The sequence below is a fragment of the Oratosquilla oratoria genome, unplaced genomic scaffold, assembly GCF_046742065.1.
Source record: "Oratosquilla oratoria isolate Oo_2021 unplaced genomic scaffold, ASM4674206v1 SCAFFOLD228, whole genome shotgun sequence".
Classification (NCBI taxonomy): Eukaryota; Metazoa; Arthropoda; class Malacostraca; order Stomatopoda; family Squillidae; genus Oratosquilla; species Oratosquilla oratoria.
In genome coordinates, this window is record NW_027467580.1 from 145,932 (window position 1) to 158,021 (window position 12,090).

Here is a 12,090-nt window from a genome sequence, read left to right on the forward strand (position 1 = left end):
AATGCAATGTATTGTATAATGGAAAAAAAAATACAGAAACAATATTGGGTGTTTACTTACATGAAGCGCAAAAACAATACCAATATAGAATTGGCTTAACAACAAACTCCAATTGTCCTAGATGCAAAATCACACAGGAGACATAAAGCACCTTATACCATAATAATTTACACTCACCCTACACATATACAAAACAAAATCTCTTCAGTGAAAGTCTCCTCAGGTGGGGGGAAAGAATACTGCCACCAAGTCTTCCCACTTGAATCGGCTAAATAGGGACGGAGATTAAGACTAGGCATCCTTCTCCCTGTAGCCCCAAAGGGGACATTCCTAAAAAAGTAAAGGCATAAGAGGGTCTAGGAGATTTCCAACCAGTGCCCTAAGGTTTAGATCTGATAATGTGCGTGGATGTGGTACAGATGAGAGTAAAAGGGAAGAGACAGGCAGTATGTTTGTGAGAAGATGGATGTGTTGGCTTTGAGTGAAACTAAGTTGAGAGTGAGGGGCGAGTGTGACTTTGAGAGTGTAGTTGGGAGATCCTCAGGAGTGAAGAGAGGATGGTAGAGAGAAGGGGTGGCTATACTAATAAGTGAAGAGATAGGTAAATGTGTAGTGGAGTGGAAGGAGGTTTGTTCAAGATTAATCTGGATGAAGGTGAAACTGGGAAAGGAGATGTATTTACCTATTTGTATTACACGGGAAGGGAGCTATGCTCGTAGTGACCTGTCTTTGTATCTTTCAGCATCAAGTTTTTTCTTAAAATTTTGGATAGTATTTGCACACACTGTTTCTTTATCCAAGTTATTCCATATATCCAGCACTCTGTGTGGGAAGCTGTTCTTTTTCCGATCTCTTCTATAGTTATCCTTTTTGAGTTTCTTTTCATGGCCTCTTGTTTTTCCATTGTAATTTTTTAGTAAATCATTCCTCTCAAGGATTTCCATTCCTTTCATGATTCTAAATATAGTCAGTAGATCACCTCTTTCTCTTCTCTGCTCTAGTGTTGGTAGTTCCAATTTTGATAATCTTTGTTTGTATGTTAAATTGGAAAGAGCTGGTGCCAACTTTGTTGTTGCTCTCTGTATTCTTTCTAGTTTTCTTATATTTTTTTTAGTACTGGGTGTCCATAGTGTCACTGCATATTCCAGCTTTGGTCTAATCAATGTAACTAATATTTTTTAACCATTTCTTCATCCAAGTAGTCAAATGCCACTTTCATTGACCTTAATAGGTTGTAGGTTTCACCGACTATTTTGTTTATATGTTTATCTGGTGTCATGTCTTTGCTGATTAATACTCCAAGGTCCCTTTCCGAGCCCACTTTTTTTATTTCTTCTTCACCAATTTTGTAATTTTTTTAAATTCTGTTTTTGCTTTTTCCAAACCCCATTATGCTGCACTTCTTGATGTTGAAGTTCACTTCCCACTTTTGAGTCCATTTCCAGATTTTGTCCAGGTCTGATTGTAATGAATCATTCCTCTTCTGTTCTTACTTTCTTTAATATTTTTGCATTATCTGTGAAGAAATTCATATAACATTCAACTCCTTCATCCATGTCGTTTATGTATATGGCAAACATGATTGGAGCCAGCACTGACCTTTGTGGAACACCACTTATCATTTCTTCCCATTTTGAGTATTTGTCTCTAATTACTACAGTCGAACCTCGAAAGCCCGGACTAATTGGGGGGAAGTGTGGTCCGGTCATGCCAAAAGTCCAGTCATCGAAAATATTGCCCTAACACCCGTAGATTTTCGTAGTGGTATATGTATAGGTAATGTATGATATGGCATAGAAACACATAAGAATAATACTCTAACACTGTAATAATAACAATACTGGAATAATAATACTATATTACTAATAATTCTGTAATAATAACTGTAATACAGGCATGTAAATGTACTGTATATACAGTGTACTGTACTGTATTTTTTTTATTACGTACACTGTAAATATCGGAAGGTATGCATGCGGGACAGTGGTGGCGGCCAGGGTTGCCGCGTTTTCTACACTACCGTGTAGAATGGGAGTGTTGCCATACCGGGGCATACATTTTTCTCGGGCGTGTGCAGACTTTCATAGCAAGATATACTTGTCAAACTTTGACAAAATGTTGGTTCTAGCTTTTTTATTCTTGAATGTATACAAGGCCCCCATGCCCTAACATATTCAGTACGATACAATGTTTTTTTTTTTAATATTATTATCGTTAAAAGAAAGCTGAAACTTTAGCGTATTATTTTTTTCTACACAGTAAAAACGTATCTTTTGGGGTATAGTATTTTATAAGTAACACAATTACCAATAAAAGTCATATTTTGATGTACCATTTATTATTTGATAACTAGTTCTATGATTTTTAAACAAAAGTTGAGTTTTTGAATGTTTTTAACAGCCCGCTGATATGTAGAAAAAATTTCCTCATGCCCTTGTGCAGTTGCCACATGCCACTATTTTACTACATTTTGGTACAAAATTCTACGAAACGGCAACCCTGGGCCGGGTTTGAGTACACGTGTACTGCCGTCGCTACCACGTACTGGACAAATAGGGAACTTTGCTTGAAAAGTCCGCCCTTTGTTCATTTCGACCGGTCATACGAGCGTCCGGGCATTCGGGGTCCGGGTTTTCGAGGTTCGACTGCACTTTCATTGTTCTCCATCAGGAAATCTTCCATCCATTCTAATAATTTACCTGCGATGCCACCGATTGATTCTAATTTTCTTATCAATTTCTTGTGTGGTATTTTGTCAAATGCCTTTTGTAGGTCTAAATAGGCAGTCTGCCCATCCATCCATCTCATCTATTATATCTATTAGTCTCGAGTAGAAGCAGATTAGGTTTGTTGTACATGATCTTCCTTGTCTAAATCCAAATTGGCTTGGGTAAGTATAGATTTTTCTTTCACATATTTTAGCTACCATGCTTGTTAGGGAGACCGGTCTGTAGTTAGCTGGATTTTCCTTTTTTCCTCCTTTATCAGGGCTGTGGAGTCGGAACACAAAACCTCCGACTCCGACTACTCTATTTTTGGCACCACCAACTCCAACTCCGACTCCTCTATTTTTGACACCAACTCTGACTCCACTTCGTGTAATTAACTGATTATGGGCCTCCATATTTTATAAAGCCTATACAACACACATACGCTCCAATCTCGTGTAGACTTATATCATTACAACTGGTTTATAACAAAGAATAAAAATATATGTTATAGTGTGGCTTTCCTAAGTTTGACCTCTTCAGTAATACTTTATTACTGAAGTAGAGATTTTTTGAAAGGATATTGAAGAAAATTCAGTAAAATAAAGATTCTATAATGTACCTCTTGATTTAACTACATACTGGTACTGCTATGTGGTTATTGCGATGGACATTACTCTGGTTCAGGAACCGATCTTATCGATACGAGTACAAGATACAGCTGAACATGTTTGAAACGTGACTGGTTTATAACAAAGAATAAAAATATATGTTATAGTGTGGCTTTCCTAAGTTTGACCTCTTCAGTAATACTTTATTACTGAAGTAGAGATTTTTTGAAAGGATATTGAAGAAAATTCAGTAAAATAAAGATTCTATAATGTACCTCTTGATTTAACTACATACTGGTACTACTATGTGGTTATTGTGATGGACATTACTCTGGTTCAGGAACCGATCTTATCGATACGAGTACAAGATACAGCTGAACATGTTTGAAACGTGAAACTTTTTGTTCAACTTTAAATACCCTTATTTCAATAATTCAATGTTAAAAAGTATGGAGGGGACAAAGAAGGGGAAAGGAGAGAAGAGATAGTATTATTGCGTTAGTCTACAGTTGAAATCATAATTATCCTACTGTTTGGCAACACAGCAGTGGGAGAAACCACCAAACTGATGGAGTGATGGAAATGACACATATGGAACTTGATAGGAATATTACAGCTCCCGTGACTGTGTGTCAACAGGTGTAAAATGGTGTTTATCTAATTTATTCAAGTAATACTTTGGATGTTTATCGCTCTATGTATAAATTTGAAAGCCAGCGTTGCACAAGGATGTTTTGGGGGTTTAGTGGAATGACTATGAAGATAAGACGATGAGATTTATTACATTTTATAATTTTTTTTTTATATATAATCTACTTATAAGGAGTGTGCACTGCATAACTCTACAGACTAAATGAAGGCATTATAAAGTGTAAATTTAACTGGAGTCGGAGTCTGTATATTTTCACCGACTCCAACTCCAGTGACACTGTAATTGCTTCCGACTCCGACTCCAGGGACTGTAATTGTATCTGACTCCGACTCCACAGCCCTGCCCTTTATATATTGGTACTATGTTTGCGTTTTTCCAGTCTTGTGGTACCTTACCTTCTTTGAGCGAGCATTTGATTATAGTGTGTATTTTATCTGTTAATTCCTCTATGCATTCCTTCAATATCCAATTTGCAATTCTATCCGGACCATGCGATTTTTTGACATCAAGGTTTTTTATTTGGTCGCTGATTTCCTTCTTTGTTACAATTATTTCCTTCATTGGGGGGGATTTCTGTCTCTATTCCCTCACAGTTAGGTGTGTTCTCAATTGTGAAAACCGATTTGAAGTGGTTGTTCATAACTTCTGCCATTTCTTGTTCTTCTGTGTATTCATGACTTCCTTGGTGCAACTTTCCTATTTCTTGTTTGTTTTTTAGTTTACCGTTCACTTATCTATAAAATAGTTTTGGTTGTTCCTTGCATTTTTCTATTATTTCTCTTTTCTTCTCTGCGTATTTTTACATAATCATTTCTTAGTTTGATGTATGTTTGCCATTTGCTCTTTTTTTGTCTTTGGTTCCTCAAAATTCGTTTTGGTGTACATTGGTCTCCCTATTCTATGTTTCTCATTTCTTCTTAGGTCTATTTGCTCTTTTAGTTCGAATTCTATTAGTACATGGTCACTCCTATTGGTGTTTTGTAATCTATTCTGTCTACAATTTCAGGTTCTGATGTATTAAATCCAGTCTCGAAGGTTCCTCATTGTTTCTGTATCTGGTATTTTCCTTTATTCATTGAGTCATCATGTATTCAATGGTCATATTGAGTAGCATGCTGCCCCATATGTCCTCTCCACCCTTGTCATTTCTTCCCAACATATTTCTTTTGAGTTAAAATCACCCATAATTACTGTATTTCCTCTTTCAGTATATCAGTTTGTTCATGTTTAGTATCTTCTAGCAATTTGGAATGATCGTGTTCTGTCCAGGCCTGTGTTTTAGGGAGCACATACACTACTACAAATTTTCTACTTTTCATGAGGTTGTTTTCTATTTTTATCATTATTGACTCTACATTGTTTTTTCGCTCTGTTAACTTTGTCACAATTAAGTCTTTCTTGGTCGGAAATAGTAACCCCCCCTCCTTGTTTTTCCTTTCTATTCTTCATCCAGCAGTTGTATAGACCTTGTCCCACAGTGTTAGGTGGTAGATTCCCTTCGAGTTTAGTTTCTACTATTCCCATTATGTCCGGCTTTTCTGATGCCAGGTAATCATTTAGTTCATTCAGTCCTGAGATCATTCCATCTATGTTGGTATAGGCTAATCTTAATTTTTTTCTTTCTCGTCTTTTTCTGTCTGCTTTGTTTCCTTTTTCATGATATACCATTTTCTCAGCCTCAGGTCCACCACTTTCCAAAAAAAAAAAAAATTCTTTTCAGTCTCAGTTCTTTTTTCATTTTCTTCCTTTGCTTCATTTCTAAGCTCCTTTTCTTTTTCTTCTTCACTCATTTCTTTCTTTAGCCATATGTTGTGACAGGATGCAGGGATGACCCATCATCCAGGAGGTGCTAAGATAGGAGGGAGGGAGAAGGGTGGAGAGGAGTGTAATATATAGGAAATGAAATGGGTGGGAGTGATTTCTATGCCTTTTTCTTTTTGGCTACCCCCTGTGTAAGGCCTTTGGTATATATATGTATGTTTAAGAGAGGGTAGAGTGGCAGAGGACTGGAGAAGTGCCTGTGTAGTTCCACTTTACAAGGGAAAAGGGGACAAGTGTGAGTGTAGTAGTTTCAGAGGGAGCTTGTTAGCCCCTTCCATACGGTGGCGCCTACATAGGCGGCATGAGGAGCAAGTGGATACGCGAGGCTGCCATATCGGCGTCTTGATTATATTTATTGTAGTTGCCCCTGCATAAATGACATACTCTCTAAACTGTCTTCATCACATTTTCTATGGTTATCAAAATTCACGGGTGAAAGAGAGAACGATCGATATAAGCGGTGACTATTTTTTATGATGCGAGTATTATGACGAAACATTGTACGTCTGGCAGCTAATGCTGCCCGCGAGATTTTGGCCCGTAGTGAAGTGGTTAAGTGTAGTTGGGAAGGCTTATGGGAGGGTCTTGATTGAGAGGATTAGGAGAGGAACAGAGGGAGTAATTGGTGAGGAACAGGACAGGTAAGGGTTGTGTAGATAAAAAAAATTTGGTAAGACAGATATGTGAGAAAGCTATAGGAAAAGGTAAGGATGTTTTTTGGGCTTTTATGGATTTGGAAAAGGCTTATGACAGGGTACACAGGAAGGCATTGTGGGATTTATTGCAGACATATGGGATAGGAGGAAAGCTTTTAGGAGCTGTTCAATTCATACATGGATGGGTGGTGCGAGAGGTAAATGCAAGGGTAGTGGGTCAGGGATTGGAGATGGTTAAAGAAAATGGAGAAAAGTTGGAGATAAGATAAGCCAGCTGTTTGCGGACAACACTGCACTTGTAGCAGGATCAGAGGAGGGATTGAGGAAGTTTGTGATGGAGTTTGGGAAAGTGTGTGAAAGAAGGAAGTTGAAGATAAATGTGGGTAAAAGTAAGGTGATGAGATGTACAAGGGGAAAAAGTGGCAGCAGACAGGAAGTGAGTATTAAGGGAGAGAGACTGGAGGAAGTGGATAGTTTAGATAACTGGGTGCGAATGTGGCAGGAAAGGGAGGAGTGGAGGCAGAGGTAGAATGTAGATTGAGAGAAGTGAGTAAATGCCTTGGTGAATTAAAAAGTGTAATGAGAAATAGACATTTGGGAATGGATGCTAAGAGGAGATTGTATGAAGGATTGATTGTGCCGATAACACTGTATGGGGCAGAAACATGAAACATAAGAGAGGAGGAGAGAAGGAGTTTGAATGTATTTACCTAGTTGTATTTTATGGGATGAGAGCTATGCTCGTAGTGACCCGTTTTCGCATCTCTCCGCATCCAGTTTATTCTTAAAATATTGTATAGTTTTGACACTCACCGTTTCTCCATTTAGTTTGTTTTAGACATCAATCACTCTATGTGGGAAGCTATTCTTTTTCAAATCTCTTTTGTAACTGTCCTTCTTTAGCTTCTTTTCATGTCCTCTTGTTTCTCGTCCTATTTTAATAAGTCGTCTCTATCAAGAATTTCCATCCCTTTCATAATTCTGTAAATGGTCAACAAATCACCTCTTTCTCTTCCCTGTTCCAGTGTTGATAGATGTAATTTCTCCAATCTTTGTTTGTATGTCAAATTTGATAGTGTAGGTGCCATTTTTGTTGCTGCTCTTTGAATTCTTTCTATTTATTTATTTATTTGTGCTAAGTGCCCATAGTGTTGCAGTATACATGTGTTTTTGATGAGGTGTCTGAGAAGTATGGTAGTGGTTAATAGGCTGAATAGAGTGAGAAATGAGGAGGTGAGGAGGAGAATGGGGGTGGAAAGGGAGTTGGGAAATAGGGTGGATGAAAGAGTATTGGGATTGTTTGGACACACGGAAAGAATGAGTGAAGAAAGACTAGTAAAAGAGGTGTGGAAGGCAGATGTGGAAGGAGTGAACATGAGGGGCTGACCTAGGATGAGATGGATGGATGGGGTAAAAGGGGCTTTGGGGAAGAGGGGAATGTCTGTTGAGGAAGGACAAGAGAGGACAGAAGATGGAGGTGAATGGAAAATGGTTGTAAATGGATGATGCTGTGATGCATGAGGTGGAATGGGTGGGGGATAGGGGCTGAGGGAACATGTATGAGAAATAATATGATGCAGCCCTAAGGGATTTCTCCCCATCTTTTCTGCACAAGGGGACGGAGAGGGGGAGGGGTCGCCAATTTAATGAAGCAGCCTTGCTATGGATGTGCTGTGCCTTGTGACACTGCTTCTGACCCAGGGCAGTGGGTGAGATGCAGGGATGATCAGTCATCCAGGAGATGCCAAGATAAGAGGGAGGGAAGAGGGTGGAGGGGAGAGGAGTGTGGTGGGGATGGAATGGGTGGGAGTGGTTTTATGCCTTTGTTTTTTGGCTACATCCCTTGTAAAGGAGAAAAAAAATCCTTTGGTATATGTATGTAAGAAAGAGTTATGGGTTGAATTGGTGGTCATGATCGATGTAATTTTCTTGGGGCTAAAGGTTTTCTCCAAGAGAAAGATGGGACAATGGCTTGAATGATTGGTAAATTCAATAAAAGTTCAACCCTTTCTATATTTTATTACAAAACTATGTAGAGATATCAAGACAAACCCAAAATACTTCCTGAGCTACACATGAAATAAGACAACTTTGAAAGATACTGAGAGTTAAGAGAGATGGATAAGTGAATGCAAATGACACTGAAGCTACTAATGAAATTAACAAAGCTTTCCTGAGTATGATCATGATGGAAGATGTTCACTAACTACCAGAATTTACCAATATCTACAATGGCCCAGTGATGAAGATATTGAAATAACTGTAATAAAGTTAAAACCTACTGAAAAAAGTAAATGTAAACAAATCTATGGGCCCTAATGGAAATCACTCTCAAATCCAGTGATTGTTATCATTTGTCTGTTTGATTCTCATTTATTGTTAGTTATATGTCAATTTATTATTATTTACTATTTACCTGTTTGTTTATTATTTAATTATAGCTATGCATTTATTAATGTATTCTATTTGTTATTTACATTATAATAGTTTTTACTTATTCATTTATTACTATTATGATTTTTTTTTTTGCATCCGACTTAGATATGGACCAAAAGGTCTCCAATTGGCATGCTCCGCCTTTGTAAATCCCTGAACATGGAGATCTGTCCCACCACTTTGGAGAACTGCCAAAGAGACGGGACTGCTCGGACAGACAGTCTAGGGAACGACAACAATAACAACAGCTGCCAAAGTATGCACAATCTTTCAGATGGATAGTAAAACTAAACCCAATAAACTGACTCTTGAAATATGTAGACTGGGAAATCCTGAGAAGGCAAGTGACAGTGAAACACCTAGAGGATAATAATCTAATAAGTGAGAGCTATTGTGGCTCTGGACAGAAAAGAAGCACTATAACAAATTTGTTGATATACATGGAAAATGTAGCATCTGCCATAGACCAACAAATATCAATGCAGAAAAGCTTTTGACAATGCCACATGATAGATTCTGGTTAAATTGTAAGTCAATGGAAAGGCAACAACACTGAGAATAATCAGTTTCTAACAAGCAGGAAACAAATGGTAAAAATGAGAGGGGTACAGTCTGAAAAATTTATTATATTAACTGGGGTTCCATAGGTTCTGTCTTAGGAAATGTTTTGTTCTTGGTCTTCATTAATGATCTGGTACTCAATCATAAATGTCCAACTCTCTTTTGTTGACAATGCTAAAATACTCTAAGAAATAAAGTCAGATGATGATATTCAGGCTATGCAGAGGGATCTTAGGAAACTACAAGACTGGAATATAGAATGGATGTTGGAGTTTAATGTAGAGAAATGTGAAACATTGCATATTGGTAATAGGAGTCCTGGATCAATTTTTAATTGAAATAAAACAGCTAAAACTTTTAGAAGTAGTGAAAGACCTTAGTGTTCTTACATCATCACACTCAAACCATCAAAGGGCAATAAAATGGTTTGACATATAACAAGGAACTTTTTATACATAGAACTGGATACACATAAGATTTCTTACTGATCATTAATGAGACTCTTGAGTATGTTGTTCGGTTGGTCTCCATATTACAAGACTTTTGGAGCTTAAAAAAATGTATAAAAATAAACAACTAAGTTAGTACCAGGTAAAGGATAGAGAACAATGGGCCTTAACCTTTTTTATCCTATGATCCCCCGCCCCCCTCCAAGCCTCTTCAGGGTATTACAGTGACCCCTATTATAAATTTTGAAAAGGTGAACCTTGTGAAAAGGGAAAATAAAAAATTGGTTGTGGTTGATATGTTGACCGTAGCATGCCATCACACTTGTGACCAGTGTTGCACTCACCAAACTGGTAATAGCGCAAGTGTCTAATTCAAACATATGAAAATATATTATTCTCCCAAATCCTTTGTGACTCCCTAAGAAGCCCAAAAATACCCTCCAGGGGATCATGACACCCAGGTTAAGAACCACTGATCTAGAATATAAATAGTGGTATGAACACCTTGGACTGAAAATTTTATTAAAAAAGAGAGAAGACTACCACCTGATTTCATAGAAACCAAATACTCAAAAATATATGGAATATGTGGCTCAAAAAATATTTTTTTGATACAGTGAAAGTAGCATGAAGTCAAATAAATAAGTTAAAGAAAACCAGACAAAGAAATCTGGTCAGGAAAAAATTCTTTTAGTGTGAAAATAGTTAATACTCTCTACATGAAATAGTTATAGCCCATGATATTGTTATTTTTCAAGCTAGTGTAAATCAGTATTCCTGGTCTATAGAGCACTAACTTAACTCCTGTAGTTATTGTACATATAGTACTAAATAATCTCAAATTCAATCCATTTGTTTACACAACACATGTCAACCACTCAATTATGGATCAAGAGATAGGAGCCACATAAGAAAGTCTCAACCAACCATAGAACTGCAATAAGTAAACTTGAAATGGGCATGTTTCCAAGGGGTTTTGATCATAGAAAAAATGAAACTAAATGATGTCAATTGAAATATGGCCAAAGATAATTAGAAGTGCTCTTGAAATTAACAAATATAGCTTGTCAGAGAATGATACTTACATCTTTGATGAATTGTGGGAAATAAACCCTACTGTAAAATCAGAAAATTCATCTAGCTAAGTATCTGCACCTACAAGATGGAACAAACAAGTTTAAATTTGGTGCTCTGCCAATTCGTGTCTGCCATACGCCTACGGCACTATTTAAATTCAATAAAGACATCAAACCCAAAAATTATGTCAACTTGCATTTGCATAAAATTTGAATTATGCCCGTTACCATAATATATGATATAAGGAACCCCCAATAATGAAGTTAGTTAAATACTGGGGAAATTGCCCAGGACTACATCCCTCGAAAACAAGTGGCGATTTCTGTTTAGTTTTGGCAATAACTACGAAAATACTCTGTATTATAACGAAGTGACCTTCTAGTATTGCATGCAATGCAAAGTAAGTCTAAGAAACATTTGAAAGTCCTACCATTTAGGAATATCGTAGTGATTCGCCATTTTTGACCGAATCCGTTGTGTTTGTTTACCATTGATGAAAATACCAGACGATGACAGAGTTTGTGTTTTTCAAGGGGTATATTTCCAGATATATTTCCAGATGGGGCTACTGATACATTCTAATTTCTAAAAATGCAATTTCTCTATTCTTTTGATATCATTATTTTACGATGTTACAAAACAATAACCGATGGTATATATATTATGTAAGCATATTCATATAACCTGCTAATATAATGAATATGTAACGTGGAAATTTGGGAGAATGTATAAAATAGTGATCTATTACATCTTTCTTATTTTATCATTACCAATTATTCTCACCCGCGGATAAACTCAATATGCATAGTATTTGTCCTTGCACTTTGATATAAACGGACACCAATATTTTACACGTCAACACTAATACTCGGCACACTATTAATAAATATACTGTAATTATCAATTGGGAACATCGCTGGGAGGCATGCTGGTTCACTCACATGCATTGCCATCCTTGCTATTTCATACAGCTCTCGGCAGGATACTTGCATAAGTATCGACAGTGCCATATATTATGTGTTATATGGAGCAAAACTGTTTGTCTACTATGTAATCTAGTATTATCTATGTGGTCGGAATGTCGACGACTTGTTCCTCATCAGTGAGGAGGATGTGTTG

General features: G+C 37.1%; 1 protein-coding gene across 2 annotated transcripts in view; it reads right to left on the reverse strand.

Moving 5' to 3' along the window:
• NiPp1 (nuclear inhibitor of protein phosphatase 1) overlaps nucleotides 1-11,785 on the reverse strand; it is a gene marked incomplete at its 3' end in the record, with an annotated part of 154,963 nt that extends 143,178 nt beyond the window's left edge. Inside the window, 1 exon segment of one of the 2 annotated variants that reach the window (XM_076181322.1) lies at nucleotides 11,402-11,785. In XM_076181322.1, the coding sequence (XP_076037437.1) occupies nucleotides 11,402-11,430 (29 nt within the window). 2 annotated transcript variants of the gene reach the window in all.
• Between the last annotated feature and the right edge of the window lie 305 nt (nucleotides 11,786-12,090).